Source organism: Dama dama, chromosome X, assembly GCF_033118175.1.
Source record: "Dama dama isolate Ldn47 chromosome X, ASM3311817v1, whole genome shotgun sequence".
NCBI lineage: Eukaryota > Metazoa > Chordata > Mammalia > Artiodactyla > Cervidae > Dama > Dama dama.
The window spans coordinates 97475533-97500841 of NC_083714.1; the positions used below are offsets into that span (position 1 = coordinate 97475533).

Consider the following 25309-nt stretch of genomic DNA (forward strand, 5'->3'; position numbering starts at 1 on the left):
ACATGGGCAAGAGAATGCTCAAGCCACAGGATTGTCTCAAGGATGAAATGAGATCGAGTCTGTTAACTGTCCAGCCCTGTGCCTGACACATGATGGACTTTGAGTAAACAAGAGCAATCACTACCCTCCTTTAGCACCATGTTTGTGACACCACATAGAATTCAGAGAATAATGGGAAAACCTTCTTGAAAACTCCAAGCTGGGGTTATTGGAGAGAGGGATCTAAGCTTCACCCAAGATAGCCACAATAAAGCAAGGACTTCTCAGATCTCTTCGAAGGACAGTTTGCACCAGATTCCTGGGGGCTGTCTAAGGCTCAGGGCAAATCCTGCCACTTGCATTTGCTGTCGCCAGACTAATTGTTCCTTACTTGAAGTTCTGTGGCCCCAAAGGCGGAGAGGGGTGGCAACAATAAGCGTTTTGGGCCCTTCTCCCTCCCTGTGTAGCCTCCTTGTGTCTCACTTCCTGGATCTTGCAAATATTTCCTTCAGCAATAAGCTGGGAGTGGCTGTTTCTCTTGGAGCAGTCGTATCTTTTGGCTGCTGAGAAAGGGGGAAGGGGAGATGGGGCTGGAACTGTGCCATCTTGCTGCTGAGATCCTGGAATGCCAAGCTATTGTGGTGAGGTTAAAAATAAAAATTCCAAACAAGGAAGCTTCAAAAGGCCAAAGGAGGCAGGAGGAGATTTTTCAGCCTCTGCAAATACTGGTTTTCATTTTCAATTACTATGAACCCCTCCCCCAAAAAGATTGTAACAAAAGGGGAAAATCTATTTATCAGAAGCACAGTCTACCTGTGCCAAGAGGAAAAGAGAATAACAGTCCAGGACTTGGCACATGATTTGCTTTTGTTTTTGAGATGTAGTCTCCTTGGCTGGTGTCAGCAAAGCCCTTTCTCAGACTTAGCTTTCATGCTTCCTCCCCTGTCTTCAGCAAGGAGCCAAAGTCTTTGAGAACACCTTGTGATGAATGTAGTGCAAGTACCTTTTGCCTCACTCCAGGAGTCCTTGCTTCAATGTGATTGTCCCTTGGAGCCAGATAAGGCAAGTTCCAGTCTAGACACTACTACTACTAGGGAGCTGGTAAAATTAATTACCCTTTCTAAGCTTCAGGATCCTCATTTTCAAACTGGTAGTAATGGTATAGTTACTTCAGTGAGCTTGTGTGAAAAGTAATAGAAATACATACACAGAAGTGCCTACAACAGTGCCTGACACATAGTAAGTAATAAGTAAGAAACCACAGTTCTTTTTCCTTATGAAGTTCCTTATCCTCCACTCTAGAGAAGAATCCTTGGTCTCAAAGAAAACTAGGTTTCTATGCATATAGGGCCTCTAGAGAACACTGTTCTTGGCTTGAGCCTGACACACTTCAGTGGAAGCCTCCCATTCACCAGTCTAGGACTTCCCAGGTGGCACTCACTTGCCAATGCAGGAGATATAAGAGACTCAGATCATGATCAAACCCATGTTCGATCCCTGGGTCAGGAAGATCCCCTGGAGAAGGGAATGGCAAGCCACTCCAGTATTCTTGCCTGGAGCATCCTATGGACAGAGGAGCCTGGCAGGCTATGGTTCATGGGGTTGCAAAGAGTCAGGCAGGACCGATGTGACTTAGCATACATGCATTCACCAGTCTACTTCAGTTGTTAGTGCCTGGAAAGCAAGGACTATGGGTTTTGCTCCCCTTAGATCTGGTCATCTTGCACAGTGTAATACTGAATGACAGCTTGGAATGATGTATATACACATTGGCCCAGCTGATCTCTTTGAGGGCAGTCCTTCCCCTTTTCTGGAGTCTTGCCTATTTCTGCTCCCCTCATGTAAGTGACTCTGAAAGGTTTAGGCTGCCCTTACACAGGCCATGTTGGTGGGAGGGATGTGCTTTTCAAATTAGAATTTATGCAGAGAATAGCAATGTCCAGGTTGCCTTGCTGGAGCCCCGTGCCACGGATAGTGTTACAGTGCTGTGGATTGGGTCACTGAATGTCCCTACAAGAGTGTGCTTTCCTTCCAACTGGTTCTGTAGTTGGCTACTTAGAGGTAAATTCTGTAAGGCTGACATAACTGATTAATACCTAAACAAAAAACAACTTACAATATCTAGTCTTGTTGATCTTCACACTGCTTTTAAGCCTAAACTTGGCTTTTATTCTCTCTCCTTTTTAAGTAGTTGAGAAGAGTGAGTAAATGAACCTATGGTTAAAATCCTTGGTAATCTAGGCTCAGCAACCATGTATCTGAGGTAAGACCCAAAGTCTCTTGGTTTCTTGGCTATTGAGTAGGGCTGAACATTGACCAGAGGATGGTGCAGTTCAACTCTCTTGATGAGAACAAGGAGTAGGGCTGAAGCATACAGCAGTGAAGGTTGTACATTGCACAATTTGTATAACCATATGCAGGGACCCTGAGTAAGTGACTTTGCTCTAACAGTAAGTATCCTAATGTTATTCGCTCAGTCGTATCTGACCCTTTGTGATCCTATAGACTGTTCCCCGCCAGGCTCCTCTGTTCATGGAATTCTCCAGGCAAAAATAGCATAGTTCTGTCATTTATGAATCACCTTTGCATATACCTAGCATCATTGCTAGGTCCTTTTTATATGGTTAATCCTCACAGCAGCTTTGTAAGATAGATATTTTACTAAAACTGAGATAAATAAACTTTGCTCAAGGTCACAAAATTTTGGGGTTCTGGAGACAGATTTTTAAATTTTACTAGAAGTCAGACTCAAGTCTTTCTAAACACTGTGTTCTTTCCGCTCTGCTTTGTTGCCTTCCCTGTGCCCTGGGAAGGAAAGAGGGGTAAATTTAATGACTATCACAGAGCGGGGTTATTCTCACCACAGCTGCAGGTCATTGACCCAACTCCAAAGCCTTTGGAGATGTTGCTTTCACCACCTGCATCTCATAAGATCTAGATTGGAGATGAAGGTGGGGAAAAGTGGGAGAGGCAAGGACAGAAGGTAGGAATGTGTGTACTGAGGGTTGGGGCACATACTATATAGATGGGAAGCCAACCTAATTGGAACAAATAACTCTATCCCCAAACCTCTTCCCCCAAACCACAACATTCTCGTCTTTTTCACCCTGGATCTTTGTTTCTATAGTATGACCCCTGAACTAGTGATATTAGAATCCCTTGGGGCAGTTGTTTATAGATTCCTGAGGTATTAAATCTCAATTTTTAGAGGTGGAGCCATGGAATTTGCATGGTAAACAACATCTTCAGGTAATTCCAATTAAGAGCTACTTTGATTAGGAGCAACTGCCCCAGACCAGTGGTTTCCAACTTTTTGGATCATGCACCCTTCTCAGAAAGGGTTTTTTGAACCTTTAATATGTGTTGGTAGTTTATTAATAAATTCCTTATATCTACTAATGTTCTAATATTTCTGTTATTACATGCAAAATGGTGAGTTTTGATTAGTATTCTTTGATGAAAATAATCTCTGGTTTTCCTTTATGTATGTTCTAGTCGCTGGTTTTTGGTGTTGACGTTATACAGCATTCTTTTCATCTCCCTTTATTCTCTAGATTCCAAAATCTAGAAAGGGTAAATAGCATATGGGTTGTCTGATGCTTAAGGTTGGTAGAATTAACACTGGTGGCTCAGGCAGTAAAGAATCTGCTTGCAATGCAGGAGACCTGGGTTCAATCCCTGGGTCAAGAAGATTCCCTGGGGAAGGGAATGACTACCCACTCCAGTATTATATTGTTGCCTGAAGAATTCCATGGACAGAGGAGCCTGGTGGGCTACAGTCCATGGGGTTGCAAAGAGCTGGGCACGACTGAGTGACTAACACTTTTACTTTCTTTCAGAATTAACACAAGACCATTGGAGTATAGGGCTTCCCTTGTGGCTCAGCTGGTAAAGAATCCGCCTGCAGTGTGGGAGACCTGGGTTGGATTCCTGGGGTGGGAAGATCCCCTAGAGAAGGGAAAGGCTACCCACTCCAGTATTCTGGCCTAGAGAATTCCATGGACTGTACAGTCCATGGGGTCGCAAAGAGTCGGACACGACTGAGCGACTTTCACTTCACTCACATGGGAGTATGCTATTTTTTGGTCAAATTTATCAATTTTTTTTCCTATGGTAACTGGTGGTTTAGATATTTTCATTTTTCTGCAATCAGTTTTGGTAATTTTTGTTTTCCTAGAAAACTATTCTCTTTTCAAATTTGTTTTCATAAAGTAGATCAAAGTGTTCTGTTACTCTTTTCATTTAGTCTGTAGCTGTGGTTATTTGTCCATTTCTAATTTTGTGCATTTAGGGTTTTTAATTAAATTAGCAAGTGGATAATCTGTTTTATGGTCTTTTCTTTTAAAGAAAGTTGTTGGCTTTAAAAAAATAAAGAAAGTTGTTGGTTTTAATTATTAGTTTTAACATTTGTTTTCTAGTGTATTAATTTCTGCCACTAGTTTTATTTGCTTAGTTCTATTTTTGTGGCTCTTAACCTTCTTTTGTTGAAAGCATAATTCATTTATTTTGTTTTTATGTATTAATGTAAGTATTTAAGACTATCATTTTTTTAACCATTGCTTTAATCATCCATATCCTCTCACTTCTGATATTTTCATTATTGTTATTTTCTAGGTAGTCTACAATTTTAGATTGTCTCCTTTTTGACTAGAGTTGAGGATATTTTCTCCCTTTCATTTTCTATGTGCTAGAAATATTTGTTTTTCATTAATTTTTAATGTTATTGTATTGTGACTAGATACAAGTCTGTGTGTATTAGTTGCTCAGTTGTGTCTGACTCTTTGTGACCCCATGGACTGTAGCCCGCCAGGCTTCTCTCTCTATGGGATTCTCCAGGCAAGAATACTGGAGTGGGTTGCCATTTCCTTCTCTAGGGGATCTTTCCTCCTCAGGGATAGAACCTGGGTCTCCTGTACTGCAGGCGAATTCTTTACTGCCTGAGCTACAGTAGTAGCTCTTCTACTTCTACTTTTCGGTTTAACATGTAGTCAATAAAAAAATTTTTAATGGGCCCTTGAAAAGAAAGTAGAGTCTGTATTTGGCATATGAAGAAATTTAAATTTTTTTCATTATCTTTTGACTATCATATCTGTCATCAGCTGAAACAGTCTCGTATTTTGTTTCTGCTTTTTTCTACCTATACATTTTCTATATATTTGCTTTATGAATTTTGATGCTATATTATTTGGTACATAAAGATTCAGGATAATTAGATCTTGTCTTTTTTAATCGTTAATATTATAGTGCCCTTCTTTGTCTTGTTTATTATTTTTTGCCTTTAATTCAACATTTTTTTAAAATTATATGAGTATCATGGCCCTTGGAATATTTTAAATTACCTAATTTATTAAATATTTATTGAATGCCTACTATGTGCCAGGCACTAGTTATCAGATGAATGACACATACAAGATCTCTGCCCTTGTGGGAATGTATGCTCTGAGAAAAACAAAACAGAAAAAGGATAATTAAGGATAAGTTGTCTCTATTTTAGATTAGGCGGTCAGGAAAGGCCTGTCTGCCTGATAGCATTTATCATCTTATTACTTCCCACTCACCGTCTTGTTTGTTTGCTTCCTGACCAGGGGAAATGCCAGGTGGAACAGTTTGTACACAAGGAATTTTTATAATCTTAAGAAGCTAGAGGTGGGCTAAGGTCCAAATGAGAAGAGAATGGGGAATGTGTGACTATGAATTTCTGATCCACATGAGGGATGAGCTAGCCATGATGGGGACTGGAAATGAGGGGAGTGAAGGAGATTTTGCTTTCCATTCTATCTCATTTTGGCCACCATTATGTGTATTATTATTTTTAAGGAAATATTTTCAGGCTCCAACATGACTACTGAATGGGTATTCTGTCTGATGGTTTAATTCAACTGCTGGAATTTCCTGTCACGAGGCAGTACTTAGCATGATGCTGATTGCTCACAGGCTAAAGCAGGAAACCAGATCTTCTGGCTTAGAGAGTTTAACTCTTCAAACTCTGAGACTAAAGAGATGTCCTTTGCTTTGGTCGTTCTTTATTATATCGAAGTTTGACTTTTTATACATATTTAAGTAAACCTGGACTTCTTCTTCTTGGATATACTTTTCTATTACAAGATGAGAATTTCTTATTTCACCTCACAATTGACAGCTTTTAAGTTTTCTGATAGTTTTTTCTTATAAGTATATAATATATACATATATAACACATATTAAAATTACATACACACACCCTTAACTCTTGAATCTGGAATTTATTTTGATATATAATATATGGTGCAGCTTCAAATAACACTGCTCCTCTGCTATTGTCTTAAAAATATGTTAATAAATCTATCTTCTTGTTATGGAAGGTGAATTATACATTTTTATAGTTTGATATTAAATATGTCTCTGGACTTTCAATTCCGTTTGATTAATCAGTAAAACACTGTTTTAATTACAATTGCTTTATATTATGCTTAATGCCTTACTTAGCTCCCATTTCTTCTGTTGCAAAGTATACATTTTATTATACAGTAGTCCCCCCTTATCTGTGGGGGATACATTCCAACACCCTCAGTGGATGCCTGAAAACACGGATTAGTGCTGAGCCCTATATATACTATGTCTTTTTCCTATACATATGTACCTATGATAAAAAGTTTAATTGGGTGGTGTGTGTTAGTCACTCAGTTGTGTCCAACTCTTTGAGACTCCCACTATAGCCTGCCAGGCTCCTCCGTCCATGGAATTCTCCAGGCAAGAATACTGGAGTGGGTAGCCATTTCCTTCTCCAATGGGGAATTAGGCAGAGTAAGGAACTAACAATAATAAATAATAATACAGTAGAACGTTATAGAAATATTCTACAATAAAAGTTATGTGAATTCTGTCTCTCTCCTTGATCAACTTCTCAACTCTGCCAGAAATATGGCAGTGGCTTCTTCATTGGCAGATGCAGCCTTTCCAGTAACTTTTATGTTTTTCAGTACAAACCTATTCCTGAGTCTTTATAACCATCCCTTACTTACAGTAGTCACTTATTTCAGGGAATCCCTTGCTGAAGTCTTCACATAGGCTTCATGTTTTCTGGTGCAACACGTTGCTGTCAGCCAGAACATGTTTTCCATTCATGTCTTGCATCCACAAATTTAATGTCTTTTCATCTTAACTAAACCCTTATCATGCACTGTGGCCACAACTTTTGCACTTTGAGGTATGATAGCATAATGAGCACAATCTTTTTTTTTTCCTTTTTCATAATTTGACAGAAGATTCGTTCTTACCATAGATCTTAGCAACCTCAGCATATAATTTGTTCCCTATCTTTATTAAGTCAAGAACTCTCACCGTTTCACTTAAAGGAAGATCTTTATGGTTTCTCTTTGGCAGATCTAAATTGCCAGCATCACTACTCTTGGGCCTTAGGGCCATTATTAAGTAAAATAGGGGTTACTTCTACACAAGCACTGTGATACTGTGACAGTCCATCTGATAACATAGATAGCTACTAAGTGGCCAATGGGTGGGATCCACTGGACAAAGGGATGATTTATATCCTGGACAGGATGGAGCAGGACAGATAGAGATTTCATCACACAACTCAGAATAGCACACAATTTAAAAGTTTTGAGTTGTTTATTTTGGGAATTTTACATTTACTATTTTTTGGACTATGGTTGACTATAGGTAACTGAAACCTTGGAAAGTGAAACAGTAGATAAACAGGGATTGCTGTATCCTTCTTTATTTTGCAAGTTAACAAAACAAAATTCTACAGTTAAAAATTCCTGTTGAAAATTCTGTTTGGAATTGCATTAGAAGGGTATATTTAAAATCCAAAATAGCAAATATTTCTGAATGGCCTGCTTGATGTGTTTTGGCATGAGAACATGGACAGAAAGTATACATGCCAAATTCATGATATAGCTTGCATGTAGAGAGGCAGCAGGGTTATAGAAGTAGGGGGGGTGAAACAAAGGGGTATTATTTATTTATTTTAAAAATTCACGGGGAATTCCCTGGTGGTCCAGTGGTTAAGACTGCCTTCCAGTGCCAGGGACATGAGTTCAATCCCTGGTCAAGGAACTAAGATCCCACATGCTGCACTGTATGGTCAAAGCAATAAATAAATAAAATTTAAAAACTAAAAATCATGAAACATAGATGGCAATGTATTAAAATATCCTAATTCTGGGCAGTAGGTGGGGACATGAATATTTATTATAGCAATCTCTGTATGTTTTTAAACATTTGAAATGTTTCACAGTTAGAAACAACAAATGTAGCAGGATAACTACACTTGCAAGCCCCAGAACACAGCACATTCAATCTGAGTGAGTGGGGTGGTGTGTATATCCAGACTTTGGAGCAAGACTCTCCATGTTCAAATCCTAGTTCTGCCACTTACTGCTAATAGCTCTGTGACTCAGAGCAATGACTTAATCTGCTTATGACTCAGTTTCCCCAGCCATAAAATCAGGACAATAATTATAATAGCTACTTCCTAGGCTTGTTGTGAGGATTAAAGAAGTTAAGACATGGAAATCGCTTAAAACCATGTCTGGCACCTAGATGTTAGCTATCAATGTTATATATCATATATTAGTATTACTAATATTGTTTTTACATTTACTACCTATATTATATTGTTTTGTTTCCATTTTAAAATTTACATAAATGAGGTTATCTAAAGTTATGGGGCCATCTGCAGTGTGCTTGTTTTATCCAGCCTTCATCTGCTGTTTTGCAGGGAAATGGCTCATTCCAAGGCTAGCTTTTCATGGGCAACCCCATTCCATCCTTGCCTTGAGAACCCAGGACTGGACTTGTCAAGCTACCGAGCAGTCTCTTCTCTTGACCTCCTTGGAGACTTTAAGCACTCCTCCAAAAAAACAGAGGAAGCCTCCGTTTATGAAGAGGAGAGCTCCCTAGCCTCCATGCCTCGCCCGCTTCGCAGCCGTGCCTTCTCAGAAAGCCACATCACCCTGGATCCTCAGAGCTCCCAGGTCTGGGAGCAGCATAGGAAGGAGCTCTTCAACAAAGTTGATGAGACCCAGCCAGATGCTCTGGGTGCCAGGAAGAAGGCCTTTCCTCCTCCTCGCCCTCCTCCTCCCAACTGGGAGAAGTACAGGCTCTTCCGTGCAGCCCAGCAACAACAACAGCAGCAAAAGCAGCAGCAAGAGGAGGAAGAAGAGGAGGAGGAGGAAGAGGAAGAAGAGGAGGAGGAGGGGGTAGAGGAGGAGGAAGAAGAGGAGGAAGCGGGGGAGGAGGAGGAGCTGCCACCCCAGTATTTCAGTTCAGAAACCACTGGTTCCGGTGCCTTCCATCCTGAGGAGGTCCTGGAGCAGCCCCAGCTTCCGGCCTTTGGCCACCTGGAGGCCCCAAGGCAGGGCTCACAAAGCCTCCCAGCAGAGCCAGAATCCTTTGCTCTGCGTTCCAGTGATTTCCTGCCTCCAGTAAGGGGCCACTTGGGATCTCAAGCTGAAAAGGCTCAACCCCCTTGTTATTATGGCATTGGTGGGCTTTGGAGGACATCAGAGCAGGAGACCACTGATTCCAAGTAAGTGCTTATGAAAGACATTAGGTCCCTGAAGAGGGGGCAGCATGAGTTTGAATTCCACCTCCACCATTTGCCAGCTGCATGACCTTCAACTGGCCAATGAAACTATTCCCAGTCTCATTTTTTCTCACCTGGAAAATGGGCATGATTCTACCTATTTCACGTGGTTCTTGTGAGAATGAGGATAATCCATGTAAAGGATATAGCCCCATGCTTAGCACATAGTAGGTGCTCAGTAGGTGGCTCAGATGGTAAAGAATCTGCCTGCAATGCAGGAGACCTAGGTTTGATCTCTGTGTCAGGAAGATCCCCTGAAGAAGGGCATGGCTACCCACTCCAGTATTCTTGAGTGGAGAATCCCATGGGGTCACAAAGAGTCGGAGTGACTAACTGAGCGACTAACCTTATCCCTAAATAACACTATTGAGATACTGTATTTATCGTTTCTAGTTTGTCTTTAAGGTACTCATCAGTTTCTGGCCCCTGAGGGAGAAGGCATTAAACCTTTGTTGCCTTTTTCCAGAAGCCTGGTTCAAATCCTCTTCTGCCTTTTCTTTTGCTTGCTCTCTAGAATAAATCGCCAGCTCACAACCTGACTGCCTGGGCTTCTAAACTCTTCCCCTGTGCCCAGAATCAAAGGTGTTCCTGGGGTTGACCATTCCTAACAACAGCCAAAGGCATTCTTTTCACCTTCCACTTTATTCATCACCCCACCCTTATTTCCTCTGCCTCTTTCCTCTGAAGCATTTGCTTCAGTGAGCAAATGGTACTACCAAAAGTGGTAGTTGACAGAGTTAGCTGTCTGGGCAGAGAGGAACTGTTCCCGTCACCGTGGCAATGCTCAGCAGCATGTCCCACAACGTGTGGTTATCCTCTGTGCTCCAAAATAAAAGAGCTTTGACATTCAGTTCTGCCAGTCCTCCTGCAGAGAGCTCCACCCACTCTCTGCTGGGAGTGGGGATAAGGGGCAGGTGTCTATCCTTTAAATGCTTTCCTTAAATAACATTATAGAAGGAACTTGCCTGAGTTTTGTTGCTATAAGAAGTACCTTGTTATTGTGTCTTTTACTGATGGACAAATCCATTAATTGGTTATCTGGAGCTGCTGCTGCTGCTACTGCTAAGTCACTTCAGTTGTGTCCGACTTTGTGCGACCCCATAGACGGCAGCCCACCAGGCTCCACCATCGCTGGGATTCTCCAGGCAAGAACATTGGAGTGGGTTGCCATTTCCTTCTCCAATGCATGAAAGTGAAAGGTGAAAGTGAAGTCGCTCAGTCGTGTCCAACTCTTCGAGACTCCATTGACTGTAGCCTACCAGGCTCCTCCGTCCATGGGATTTTCCAGGCAAGAGTACTGGAGTGGGTTGCATTCTCCATATCTGGAGCTAGCTAAGAAGCTTTCCAGCCTCACATGCCACAAGCCCAGCACTTACAGGGCCTGGCTCCCAGACATGGAGATCTCTTATCAGATCTCTAATGGCTGTTTCTCAAGCAGCCCATCTATCTGAAAGCATTCTTATTGTAATTAGAGAGCATCGTGGAGTTTCCATGATCTATAGTGAACTTTGTATGAGTAAGAAATAAGGTTTTATCATTTTAACCCAATGAGATTTCTAGGTTGTTTATTTATTGCAACGGTGATGTAGCCCAAAGTTAATAATACAACACAGATGGGGTTTTGATCCTGAGCCCAAGTTCTAGTATTGACCACTTGATTCCCCATCTCACTGATTATGATAGAAATTGCAGCTCCTTGAATAGCTAAGGCTGCTCTAAAATCCTGTGCTCCAGGTCTTCTAATAATTTTATAAGTACCTAACACTCTATTAAACCCCATTCTTTGAAAATACACAAAAGAAAGCTTTGTGGAAAGTGACTGTGGATTGTTATCTATCACAGCAGGGAAAAGGTAAGCCAACATAGCACATAATCGACACTTAATATTTTGGAAGAGAGAATGAATACATGAATGAATGAACACGTATTAAGCATATTCTCTATGCCAGACACTGCTTATCATTTTATATCTATTATTTAATTGAGTCTTCCCAATGATCCTATGAGCCCTTATCTTTATTTGACAGATAAGGAAACTAAAGCTGATTAAAATAAGGGACTACTTAACTCTGAATTACACAGAAAAGACTCAAAGCCAGATGTGACTCTAAAATCTATGCTTCTTTCATGTCAATGTATGACAAAAACCACTACAATATTGTAAAGTAATTAGCCTCCAACTAATAAAAATAAATGGGAAAAAAAAAAAATCTATGCTTGTTTTGCCATTCTGGGCAGCCCCTCGCAGGGAGCTCTGGTTCCTGCGGTGGCCAGGCCTTCACTTAGATCTCATGTCTCCTAGAAGGCAATGTGCACCAGAGATAGTAGTTAAAGGCCCCAGGCTTACCCCTGCCAGCCTCCTAGTCCTTCCTCTTCTATGTACTTCCATTCACTGTGGCCCCTTGTCCAGAGAGAAGGAAATTGCTAGTACTAAGGACTTTATAACTTATTCCACAGATTTGTTTGTTCTTAATGACTGTGGGATGTGAGGGGAAATATTTGCACAAAAACCTGACTTGTGGTGGCAAAAAATCAATTATATCTGCTTCTTTGAGTGATGGAGATTTAAGGAACAACATCATTCCCAACATAGCTAATATTTATTTGCCTATTCTCTATGTGCCAAGTATTATTCTGAGCACTTTTGTGTATTGACTGACTTAATCTTCACAACAAACCTATGAAATAGATACCATTAGTCTCCTACATTTTTTTAGATGAGGAAAGTGAGGCACAGGGATATAAAGTAAGTTGCAGAAGATCATAAGTAGCCAGAACCCAGATTGTCTGGCTCACTGTGCCCACTGCATCACCCCAGGAACTCCTCAAGAAGATCCTATTCCAGACCCTCAGAGAGCACAGAGGAAGCACAGAGCACCCAGCAGGAAGTGCCTTTAAGGTTTTATAAGAGAAAGTAGTACTAAGGGCAAGTAGATGTGTAATATTTTGAATCTAAAATGTAAAAAAAAAAAAGACATCCTAATTTCAGCCAAGTTAAACTAGAGTATCTCTATAACCTACATACTCTTTTGTTAAAAAATGTCAGGATACACAGAGAAGCAGGTGAGTGGAGTTATCGAGTGTTGGTTAAATCTGATAACTGATTCAAGTACAGGTATAGTTTGCTTTATGGACTCTATGCATTTCTTCTCAGTGGTCTGGAGAAAGAATCTGCTTTTCATATCAAATTTTGTTATCAACGTCAGAAGATGTTCTTATAGATCTCCAATAACCTTTGCCCTATTAATGGAGTGAACGAGGAAAGGAGCCTAGAACATAGTGCCTGATATGATACACTATAATATAGTACAGGGCCATGTCTGCTAGAGAACTGAGTCACATCCACTTTCAAAATTTTTCTCCAGTTTTACAGACTTTTGGACTCTGTGGGAGAAGGCGAGGGTGGGATGTTTTGAGAGAGCAGCATCGAAACATGTATATTATCAAGGGTGAAACAGATCACCAGCCCAGGTTGGATGCATGAGACAAGTGCTTGGGGCTGGTGCACTGGGAAGACCCAGAGGGATGGGGTGGGGAGGGGGGATCGGGAGGGGGAACACATGTAAATCCATGGCTAATTCATGTCAATGTATGGCAAAAACCACTACAATATTGTAAAGTAATTAGCCTCCAACTAATAAAAATAAATAGAGAAAAAAAGAAAAGTAGGAACCATAATATTACACAATAAGGATAGTACCTTATTAGCCAAGACATTTGAAATCATTGCCTTCAATTAACCTTCAGTATTTCTTTTACGTAAAAAAAGTATTTTAAGAGTAAGCCAGTTTCCAAGTGCTGCTTAACTAGTGAATGACTAAACTAGAATCAGAAGCTGGGCAGTCCGACACTAATGTCCATGTTTTTATATGCAACATTGTCTTCACTTCACCAAAAGAAAGTTTGCAAAATATAAATAGCAAAGGGCCCAGAAAGGGCCAATGCAAGTGTTCTGCTATTCTAGCTTCATTAACCAATAAAGCTATTTAATTTAAAAAAATAAATAAATAAAACTTCTGTGCTTGCTTTCAGTATTTCATAACTCTGAACTCACACACATGCCCTAAATATTTTTCTTATATAATTCTTTTAGGAATTCCCTAAGTTCATACATTCATATTCCCTCTAGAACATTCTCTCTTCTCTGCTAACATATAATCCAGCCAAAAAATTCCTTACATGCAGGGTTTTATAAGATGTCAAGTTGTCCCTTTGGCAGTATAATATAGTGGCTAAAAGCACAGATTCTGGAGTTAGGTCACCTGGGTCTAAATTTTGAATTTGCCATTTACTGTCTGCTGACCCTGGGGAAGTCACTTTACCTCTCAGTGCCTCATGTTCCTTATCTGTAAAATGGTTGTCATGAACATTACATTTTGTATCTATATTTACACACAGATACATACACACCACACACACACACACATCTTAGGACAGCTCCTGGGCATAGTAAGCACTATGTGAACATTAGCTAGTAGCAGTCTTTTATCCATGCTATTAGCTTAAAAACCTACACATAAAATGAATACCTAGGATGAGGAATATTGGCATGCCTAAATTTCTTTTGTGTGATGAATTTGGAGACAGCATAGTGTGAATCAGTAAATAGCTGTGGAGCCTTTTACCCATTATTTTTGACCTTTATCTAAGAGCTGCAAATAGCTGCAAAAATGACTAATGAGTTTCTCCTATTTTTCCTTTCAAACTGCTAGAGGTTAGTAAAGGGGCAGTGACACAGACAGGCGGAGGGTAGGGGTGGCTGGTAGGCAGCAAGAACATAGTGGGTGTGGGTCTCCCCCTTACATAAACCATAGACAGAATTATCTGCCTCTCCATTACTGAACCCTAACATTGAAGCATTTCTTTTCATTTCTTTCCTCACATCAGACCAGAAACTTTGATGGCGGAAGAGTCCAAACCCAAACCAGCTTGGAGCCAGAGCTACTTCTTTCCTGAGGAGCAGTTCTCTTTCATGGGCTGGGGCTCGGATAAGCAGCACCTCAACCCTGCAGGCTTCAGTGAACCCAAGACAACAGGGTTTGCTATTACACTTGTCAAGTCCATGGTCACTGCTTGTTCTATTCCCATTTCATTCTGCAACCGTGGAAGAGGCTGGGGCCACTGGGGATATACCAGAAGTGAAGAAATGTTATCTCTTCTCAGGCCAAAGGCCTGCACCACATCAGGCAATCTCAGAAGAGCTCACGAGAGCTGTTGTACACCATGACAAGTCTCTGGCAGGGGTGCTAAACCCAGCCTCCAACATGGTGACAACTGCTGAGGTCCTGGGTGACCTCTTTACTGTGGGAGAGCTGCGGTGTGTGTGTGTGTGTGGGGGTTATTTCCAGCAGGAGTGGCACCGCCAAGAAAGAAGAAATGATGAGGGTGTCCAGGAAAGCCATGGGATACCTTTGTAAGCCAGCAGACTAGATAGACCTGGGGGTGGGCTGGCATCCAGGATGGGTAGGAGGGAGGCCAACAATCTTAAAGGATGAATAGCTAAGGTCTCAGGCATGTTCTTACTATGTAGCCCCTTCCTAGGGATCCATATATTGAGACCATGAACCAAGGAGAATCATTGATGATCATAAACCCAGAACGTTAGGAGACTCTTTTTTTCTGGATTTTAGTAGGGTATTAATGATCAAACCCATTGATCTCTAAAGAAGTCTTACTAGCTGTGGAAGTCAGGGATGTAGAAATAGCCTTCTCAGTTCAAGTTGGCCTTAACTTGGTTTCTGGAAAGAGCCTTCATATGGCCTGTTTATGTTTGAACAGGCCCTCCTAGTCCATTATTTCCTTATTTTACAACTCCTTGGTGAACCTGGGTCCCATTTTACAAATGGAGAAATAAAGAAGAAAGGTCAGCAGATTCTCAACAGAGGTACTCAAATGTTCATTTTTTTGTTTCCACAGACAAGATTTTCAGCACTTCTCACCTCCTCAGGGGGCCCCAGGGATCCCTACCTCGTACTCAGCTTATTACAATATTTCTGTGGCCAAAGCAGAGCTGTTGAACAAGTTGAAAGACCAACCTGAGATGTTAGAGATTGGCCTAGGAGAGGAGGAAATTGACCACGAACTGGCTCAAAAAAAGGTATGTTTTTGGCATGCCTTCGAGGTTTTCAGCATTTGCTTGAGTGTGGCTAGAGGTTGACCTGCCTTCTACCTTCTCCAGAATATCTTGGTGCATTCCTATATCTTCAGTGTAGAAATCAAATAGCCTCTCTGGGTTTCTCACAAATGCAACTCCAGTCTCTTTTTGATCTAGTCAATAGCAGTAAGAATAGTAACCATCATCATCATCATCACCACAGTGTTGCTCAAATCCTAAAAACAACTCTACAAGGTAGACATTACTGTGTTCTTTTTACCAGTTGAGAGGACCAGGTTACCCAGGGTTACAGACTAAGGGTAAATCCAGGACTCGAAGTCAGTGCTCTCTGACTTTCTACTCTGAAATAAGCAAGCCTTGTTAAATAACTTGTTATCCAAGGCACATCCAAATTTTTGCTAGTGAGCTCTAACCGGTGGCAGCAATTGATTGTATTCTCTGTAACTTTCTGGAGGAGAGAACAGACTGACCAAGAAAGAAAAAAAAATTATAGGCCAGTAAACTTTAATATTTATTTGCAAAGATAATCAATTATCTCTTAAAAATACTAGAATAGATAAATCGAGATGGTGGTGGTGTTCTGAAGCCTCCCGTTTCTTCCTCTAAGTACCCCTAGCATGGGTTTCTAATCAAATTCCTGGAATCACTCTGCCCTCCCTGCACTTACCCCTTTTATTTCATAAGCAAATAGGGTTTCCATGGAAACCTCAAAGGCCCAATTTACTACTTGGTAGACATCTGAGCTCAATGTAAATTGCTCTTCTACCCATATTTATTATTAAGGACACAACCTGTACAAAAGCTCAAGGCCATTTGCAAGAGACCCCCACCACTTTCCAGTCTGAAGCAAAGGGTCAGGGAAAGAATAGGCATGGTGGAATCAAAGTCTTATTGATTCAGATGCCTGCTTCCTTGGATTCCATGTTTCCTGAGCATGACAAGGCTCCTCCTGGCTTAGCCAGGACCTTTTTATTAGGAGCAAACCTAATAAATGCCTGACGAGAAGAAGCGAGAAATAATCAGAAATGGCAAAGCATGGAACAGCAGATAGTGAATTGAAGTGATTGTGGGTGGGCTAGGACAGTTTTTGTCTCTGAAGAAAATAGGTAAGGAAGGTCACCAATCTGCGATATCCCAGAACAGTCACTCAGCTCTAGCTGGTCTGTGATGACTCCACAGCTCTATCCACTACACTTTCCCTAGAGTTGAAGTTCAGGTTGCAAAGCCCAAGTGCTGAGAAGCAAAGGGCTGTGTCCACTTTCATCCCTCCAGATCTATGGAACCTAAGAGCTGGGGTTAGGTAGGTGATTTTCCAAGTTGATCATCTGGCCCCCAGCCTTCCCTTGTCCTTGGCATTGAGTTTTGTTTGGGAAAGCAGAGGGTGTGGATATAACTGAGAGCCTCTTGGCATCTAATTGTGTTGCCTGATTCATATCATTGATCCTTAATTCCCAGTGGGTTTTGGGATTGTCCCTAAATGTCTACCTGTTACATTTTACATTAAGATAATGGTGGTCTCCTGACTTTTGACCGCTTCTGAAATATGACAACTGGTCCAGACTCAGAGCAGGCTCTCTTGTCCTTTTTTTTTTTTTTTTAAATTTTTATTAGTTGGAGGCTAATTACTTTACAGTATTGTAGTGGTTTTTGCCATACATTGACATGAATCAGCCATGGATTTACATGTGTTCCCCATCCTGAACCCCCCTCCCACCTCCCTCCCCATCCCATCCCTCTGGGTCATCCCAGTGCACCAGCCCTGAGCACTTGTCTCATGCATCCAACCTGGACTGGCGATCTGTTTCACACTTGATGATATATATGTTTCAATGCTATTCTCTCATATCATCCCACCCTCGCTTTCTCCTATTAGAAAGATGGTAACGATAACCCTATATGCAAGACAAAAAAAGAGACACAGATGTATAGAACAGACTTTTGGACTCTCTTGTCCTTTGTCACCGTGGACATCTCTAAATAAATGACTAGAAAGGAATATATTCTAGATAACTACAGGCCTATGGTCTGAGAGTTCCTGGCCAGGAAGAGTACACTGAAGCATATTTCCTATATACAAGACAATATTCTAAGCAAGTAGCATGTATTAATTATGTTATGTATTTCATTCACATGACAACACTATGAGGTTAGTAATACTCCATCTTTTAGATGGTAAAACTGAGGCACATAGAAGTTGAGTAATTTGCTCAAGTTCACACCACTATTTTGTGTCAGAGCTGGAGTTCAAACTCATGTAGTCTGGCATTAGAGTCCTTGCCATTAACTATAATGTGATACTGACTGCAAAGACTGGGGGCAACCTGGGACAGGTCTATTCTTGTAAGGACCTTGCAACTAGACAGGTATCCATTAGCTCAGAGTGCCTGGTGATTGTGGTGGCAGTTGCAGTAGCAGTAGTAGTAGTAACAGCATCAATAAATATGTATCAAGCACTTAATGTACCAGGCACAATACTAAGTATTTTATTTCTATGATCTCATCTAACCCTTACAGCAATGGAGGGTTGGGGGGAGAAGACACACTTCTCCAATTTATAGATGAGAAAACAGAAGTTGTAGTAGGATTGGGTATCTTGTCCAAGGTCACACAGTTTGGAGGAGGTAGAATTGAAAACCAGATATCTCTAACTCCAAAACACCACTCTACCACACTACCTTTCCATAAGTGCAGTTCTACAACTGGTTATACCTATAGGGGAGACAAATCAGAAGACACACATAGTGCTTCCCTTGAGAAACTTAGCCAGTAGTAGGAGAGGGATCAGATGCACATACAGGAAACAAAAAGTGAACAACTTCAAATTACACTCTCAAGTGTTCTCATTTCAAAAGACTGAAGAGTTTAGAAAAGAAAAAGATAATTGAGAGAGGAGTTATGGGGACAGGAGCTTCCAGTAGGGAGAGTGGGTCAAAACTGGGCTGTAAAGAAAGAATGGGAATAGCCAAAGTGAAGGAAGAGATAAAGAGCTGGCAGAACTTCATAAGCAAATCAGGAACATGAGAGTGAGTGTTGTGAACACGGTGTGAGGAGCTAATCCTCAGAGGTTCTGAGGAGTGAGATTAGAATGATAGGGTGAGGCCAGGTTGAATACTAATAGCAGCTGCTTTTATTGAGTACTCAGTCTGTGCTAAACCTTTGGCATGCATTATCTCATTGAACCCTTATTACAATTCAGTAAAATAGGTACTGCAGTTACCCCCATACTATAGATAAAATAAAACATCATAAAGAAATTCACCTAGGGACTTCCCTGTCAGCCCAGTGGTTAGGGTTCCATGCTTCTATTTCAGGGGGCACGAGTTTGATCCTTGGTCAAGGAACTAAGATCCTGCATGCCATGTGGTATAGCCAAAAAAGAGAGAGAGAGAAAGGAAGGAAGAAAGAAATGCACCTAAGGTCACATAGCTAGGAAGTGGCAGAGCTAGCAGTCAAACCTAGTCATTGTGACTCCAGAACTCCAGTCTTAACCAAAAGGCCTCAGAAGTCAAGCTGAGTGGGAGAAGATCTAGCACAGTGCCATCAACATCAGAGGTACTAAAATGGAGTGAAGGAGAATTAAGGAAGCACGGGGAAATGCTTGGTGGCAATGCTTTTCCAACCTATGCCCTCAGAAACATTCTTTTTTATATTTAATAAACAGCAAGTACTTAGTAAATTACATTTGGCAAATGAGAATTAGCCAGTGGGTACCACTCATCTAACACCAAGAAGTTTGGTGGTGACAGAGATTCCTAGCAGATCTGAAGGGATGGGGGAAAAGGCACCCATCCAGAAAACTGAAATTGCTCATGACTCTCAGGTTTTCTTTGTTTCCAGTGATGAGGGTAGAGCCCACCATCTGTGACTCGAATCTCAAAACATATTTTCCAGGCACAGATCTGTTTCTTTCGGTCCCCATTCTCATCCTTTGCTTTATTTCTGCTAGGTACAGCTTATTGAAAGCATTGGCAGAAAACTTTCTGTCCTGCGGGAGGCCCAGCGAGGACTGCTGGAGGACATCGCTGCCAATTCTGCCCTTGGGGAGGAGGTGGAGGCCAACCTAAAAGCCCTCTGCAAATCCAATGAGTTTGAAAAATACCGTTTGTTTATTGGGGACCTGGACAAAGTAGTCAACCTGTTGCTGTCGCTCTCTGGTCGGCTGGCACGGGTGGAGAATGCTCTCAACAGCATCGATTCAGAGGCCAACCAGGAGAAGGTAGGGTTGAGGTCTCCAGGATATGGATGAAAGGAAGTGCCATCTGCTTCTTCCCAGGACTCCTTCTTTCAGGTTTGGCTAGTCTGGGAGGCAGTAGACCATAGTGTGAAGAATATGGGCATTGGCTTTTAAGTGGAAATTCTGGCTTTAGCACTAATTAACTGTGTGATTGTGAGCAAAGTCACCTAACCTCGTCCTGTCTCCATCTCTTCAAAAGTGGGATGACCCTACTACCTACCTCATGAGGTTGTGAGACTTAAATTAGGTAATCTATGTTAATAATTTAAAACAGAGCCTAGAACAAGGTAAATACTGAATCAGTGTTAGCTGCCAGTAGTAGTAATGATATAGTAGTATCAAGTAGTTGAGATTAGGAGGCTGCCCATTTCATAGCTTGGAACATTCTATGTACATTCTTGAGCCCAAACTGCATTGCCTCTTCCTGTCCAAGTGGTTTTTGGATACAAATTTGAATCCACAGTAAAAGGCACATATGCTTTTGCATATACACATGGATACATCCTCTCACACTCACAAACTATTTTGAAAACCATCATCACAGTGATGGTTTTTCACCAGATGGAACATATGCCAGCTGGCTTTGTCAGAGCCTTCCTCCACCCCAACCCCAATGTTGGTCCACAGAGTAAAAACAGTTTAGAGATGGAAAGCAGTGATCACACATCCCCCTGTCCAGAATTGTTGTTGTGTTTATCCTCCCCTTGCTACAGAAAGGAAAGGCTTTTGCATGAAGGTGGACTTCAGGGCAGGAAATCTAGACCTGATGACTGAGCAGAGGGGCTAGTGGGTTTGTGGGAGCATCCTTGGTAGGGTACTGCATTGATCAGATAACTGGATTGGGATGGCCCTTATTGGTCTTCTGCTTCCCCAGTTGGTGCTGATAGAGAAGAAACAGCAGCTGACAGGGCAGTTGGCAGACGCCAAGGAGCTGAAGGAGCATGTGGACCGCCGGGAGAAGTTGGTGTTTGGCATGGTCTCCCGTTACCTGCCTCAGGACCAGCTCCAAGATTACCAGCACTTTGTGAAGATGAAATCTGCTCTCATCATTGAACAGCGAGAGCTGGAAGAGAAGATCAAGCTCGGGGAAGAACAGCTCAAATGTCTCAGGGAGAGCCTGCTCCTGGGGCCCAGTAATTTCTAATTTCCACCAGCAGACTGCCTACACCATCCCTGCCCCACCACAGTGGGAAGTGCTTTCAGTCCTTGTTAGCAGTTTATTAGCAAAGTAGATAGCAGTTAGTTAGCAGTTTGTTCCATATTCTCTCACTGCCCCTTAACCTGGTGGTGTTCCCAACCAGCTAAGAAGGCCTGGGGAGGCCCCAAGCTTCTACCTGAGAGAGAGCAGAAGCAAGAAGTAGGAGTTGAAGCGAAGTGTGATCATACAACCACACTGCTTCTCAGGTTGCATGGCCAAGTACTCACCCCACAACAGAAGCAACAAAGTGCCTTCATTCTTCTTTGTACTAGGACACCAGGAGCATCCTGCACTCACCACCCACCCAGACTTTGAAGTCTCAGAGAGCAGTTGCCCATGCAGCTCCACTCTGTCCCAAGGCTTGTGGCCCAGACATTTCCCAGGGAGAGCTGACTATCTTGAGGACTTTACCTACCACCAGCTTTAGGGTCTCACCGCAGCTTTGCAGTAGAAAGCACAGACGGATAGATGACATTTAACAGAATGTGAGCAAAGGTTGAGAATCCCCAGGTACCCTACTAGAAGGAGCTATGCTTAAAGAAGCTGGCTCTACTCCCACCTTCCGCAGCATCTAACTGAGGGATAGGAGGCCTATTTTTAGCCCCGGCTAGTGTGGCCCTCCCCTTGTTCTAAGGCTTTGACTTACCACTTCAGGTTTCATCTTGCCTTTTCATTACTGGGGGTTCCAAGTGCCTGTCCTAAAGGCTTCATACTATGGGGAATAGCTCTACTAAGGCTAACTTCTCAATACATGTTTTATTATTGGAGGAGAGGGGATTGTTATATTTTAAATGGCCTTTCGATTTTATTTATTTTTATGTCTTTATTATTTTTTTTCTTTTTTAAACTAATAAGGTAAGAGGGGAGTTAGAGAGTGGGAAGTTAGCTGAGAAAGAAAGTGTTTTCTGCAGATCAGCCTGAATCCACCATCGCTAGGTAAGTGGGCACCAAGGCCTTGAATTCTTCCCACCATAGCTGACAGGAGTCTGAGGGAGGAGTTCTCACTTTCAACTCAGAGCTGTGGCCTGACCCTATACTTCCCTTGAAGTCTGGATGACCATGAGCTTAGAGTTCCCCAATAGGCTTCAATTTTTTTCTTGCTTACTTTTTCTTGAAACCAAAGAAAGGGACAAAGGTTCACTCATTTTTCTACCATTTCCAAGCTAAGGAAGGCGTAGAGGTGAGCTCAGGAAGAGCTCCTCTATCTAATTGTTTTCTTAGCCTGTGGCCTGGCTCAAGGAAGTGAAATTCATTGATAGCTGGAAGCTCCAGCCAGGGTCAACCCCTCAGAACAAGTTATAATCCAGGATCTTAGGCACACAAATAATGAATGCTGCTCCTATGGTGAAGGTCCTATCACCAGTAGCCAGTTTCTGTCCTGGAAAAGCCCCCAGGTGACTGATGGCAGGAAAGGAATTGTGGCCAAACTCTGCCCTGTTATCCAGCTCAGTTCCCTGTTACTTGTAAACTGGGGCCCATGCTTGATATTGTACAATGCTGCTCAGACAGCCCAGGCATCGCTTCTAGTTACTGCTGAGTTCCTCCGGGTCCTTGGAGGTTAACTGTAGCAGCAGAGGTGCCTCATTCAACCAAAGAATTTGCCAAGGAACTCTGCTGCTGCTACAAATACTGGTTGCTAGCTTCTGTTTCCTCTTCATTGTATTTGGAAACAATGGAAGAATCCTTGCCAGCAGGGTGTCCTGGGGGAGGGGGGCCCTGAAGTACACTGTTGCTGTCAGAACCACTGTTAAAATATCAACCCATCAAGTGGAGGATTATACTTTATTCAGGATGGCTGATGGCTTATGAAAAGGCTAGGTTTATCTAAGCCAAGGTTGAGGAATATGGGGGAGTACTTCGAGTAGAGGCTGTGATTGCCATCTTTTTTATTTTTAACAGGCTCTTAGACAAAGAGTGAGCAGGCTGAGATGTCCTTCAACTGGGGCAATAAGCCAATGTAGCCCATCATTCCAAGATTTTTTTCTTTTTTTAGCCAGAACAACTTTTTGGGAATAGAGCCCAGGGAAAAAAGTGGCCACTTACATGGACACCATGACCATGGTCTGGGCTTTTGTAGTCCACATTAGAATGCTGTGTGCTGTGCCTAGTTGTGTCTGAATGTTTGTGACCCCATGGACTGTAACCCACCACGCTCCTCTGTCTCTGGGATTTCCCAGGCAAGAATACTGGAGTAGGTTGCCATTTCCTTCTCCCAGCATCAGAATGATTGTACCTTAAGTGTATCAGACTAAAGTGGTATTGGAGAAGACTCTTGGGAGTCCCTTGGACTGCAAGGAGATCCAACAGTCCATCCTAAAGGAAATCAGTCCTGAATATTCATTGGAAGGGCTGATGCTGAAGCTGAAACTCCAATACTTTGGCTATCTGATGCGAAGAACTAACTCATTTGAAAAGACCCTGATGCTGGGGAAGATTGAAGGCAGGAGGAGAAGGGGACGACAGAGGATGAGATGGTTGGATGGCATCACCGACTCAATGGACATGAGTTTGAGTAAACTCTGGGAGTTGGTGATGGACAGGGTGGCCTGGTGTGCTGCAGTCCATGGGTCGCAAAGAGTCGGACATGACTGAGTGACTGAACTGAACTGAAAAAGTACCATTGACTCTGGTTGTTTGTGTCCCTTATCCCACCTCCAATTATTCTAAAATTGGAATCAGAGCACAAGAAGGCTTTCTTCACACAGAGGGTCAATTTCCAAAGCACTTAATAAAAGAATTCCCAAACTGTATTGAGCAGTGAAGCTTGGCAGACAAAGGTGAACTCCCGGGTACAGATGCCCCACACTGCTGATGTGGCAGGCTCATTGTGGTGATAGCACTACAAAGTTGCCAGTAGTACTTGAGATGCAGTGTCTCTTGCTTGTTCTCATTTCTTGGGCTCAGGCCTCCACCTGCCAGGAAGTAGCAGTTTGGAAGGCAGGCTGAGGGACTTCTCTAAAGACAGAGTTATTGGTCTTGACTTCTGCCGTCTCCTTTCAAATACCCATATGGGCCACAGTGGATAATGGGTAAGCACAGTGGTTGAAATATAGAGAGGAATCAATGTAAGGGGCTCTGGGTAATTGAGTCTCCTTGAGCCCTACCAGCTGCAGACTCAGCCAGGGTAGAGCAGTAAATACTCAAGGGGAACCCAAGAGAAAGGACAGAGACACTGAAAATAAAGCCCCAGAAAGGGAGAAAGAGAGACTGGAAGCCAAGGAACAGAGAGGGCAAAAAGATGAAAAGCCACTTTCAAGGGCCAGATTCATGTTCTGTTCTCCATTTCACCTGATGTGCCAAAAAGCTGCCAAGGGGCACCAGAGCCTCAGCCTTAACCCCAGTCTCCCTAAAGGTGCTCTTCTGCCAGTAGCAGGCCCCAAATGGAGGAAGCTAGGCGCATTTCTGGACTACTTCCTCCTATCTGGGGCTTGGTGTCTCCCACTGTTTTTGCCAAAGGAATTGTCTATGCCAGTAATATTTCTGTAACAGCGTATTATATTCTTTGCAGATTAGTAGGTCTTTAGAGGGGGGTGGGGCAGGGGCAATTTCTGTAGAAAAAGAACAAGTGTTTGTTGTAAAACTGTTGGGGGGGCATCTATCCCATGTGAAGCTATTATTTTTCTGGATTTTATTGTTTCTTCATTTGTGTCCTCCACCAATCCCTTCTTGGCTGACATTGATAATGCCTGCCAGATTGTCATCAAGGGTCATGCTTCAATAAAAGGTGCTAAGGACAAAAAAAATAATTCTCATGTGTTTTGACTAAGGTTATGGAAATTCCCTAGTATTCTGCTGAAAAGTGTTAGAAAGGAATTTGGTCACCTATCCATAGTCCTTCATAGATAACCATATGATCAGAGCCTTACCCAGAGCCCTAAACCCTTACCCTGGCCCCTCAGGGATAGCACTGATACTTCACCATTCGTTATCCCCAGTACAATAATTGAAAATTTTTCATAAAGAGTCGACAATAGGCATGATCTCAAGTGTAGACCACAGCAGTATACAGAGTCCAGTTCTGGAGTCGATCCTGATCAGAGGTGAGCCAATTTGTAGACCTCCTCCAATCCTGAATTCTGTCTATTAGTATGATCTGACTTCTACCTGATAATTTGGTCTCACACCTTTACTCTTAGATGCTGATCAGTTCTCTAAGATAACCTCAAAATTCAGACCCAGATGCACTCCAGGCAG

At 42.3% G+C, this 25309-nt stretch overlaps 1 protein-coding gene across 4 annotated transcripts in view; it reads left to right on the forward strand.

Moving 5' to 3' along the window:
- The window catches only part of SHROOM4 (shroom family member 4), a 241808-nt gene extending 216964 nt beyond the window's left edge, over positions 1-24844 (forward strand). For all 4 annotated transcript variants that reach the window (XM_061137900.1, XM_061137904.1, XM_061137903.1 and 1 more), the window contains 5 exons: positions 8702-9511; positions 14456-14605; positions 15485-15665; positions 19630-19899; positions 20792-24844. In XM_061137900.1, the coding sequence (XP_060993883.1) occupies positions 8702-9511; positions 14456-14605; positions 15485-15665; positions 19630-19899; positions 20792-21061 (1681 nt within the window). In that variant the 3' untranslated portion in view covers positions 21062-24844. The remainder of the gene's footprint in view (positions 1-8701; positions 9512-14455; positions 14606-15484; positions 15666-19629; positions 19900-20791) is intronic.
- The last annotated feature ends 465 nt before the right edge of the window (positions 24845-25309 follow it).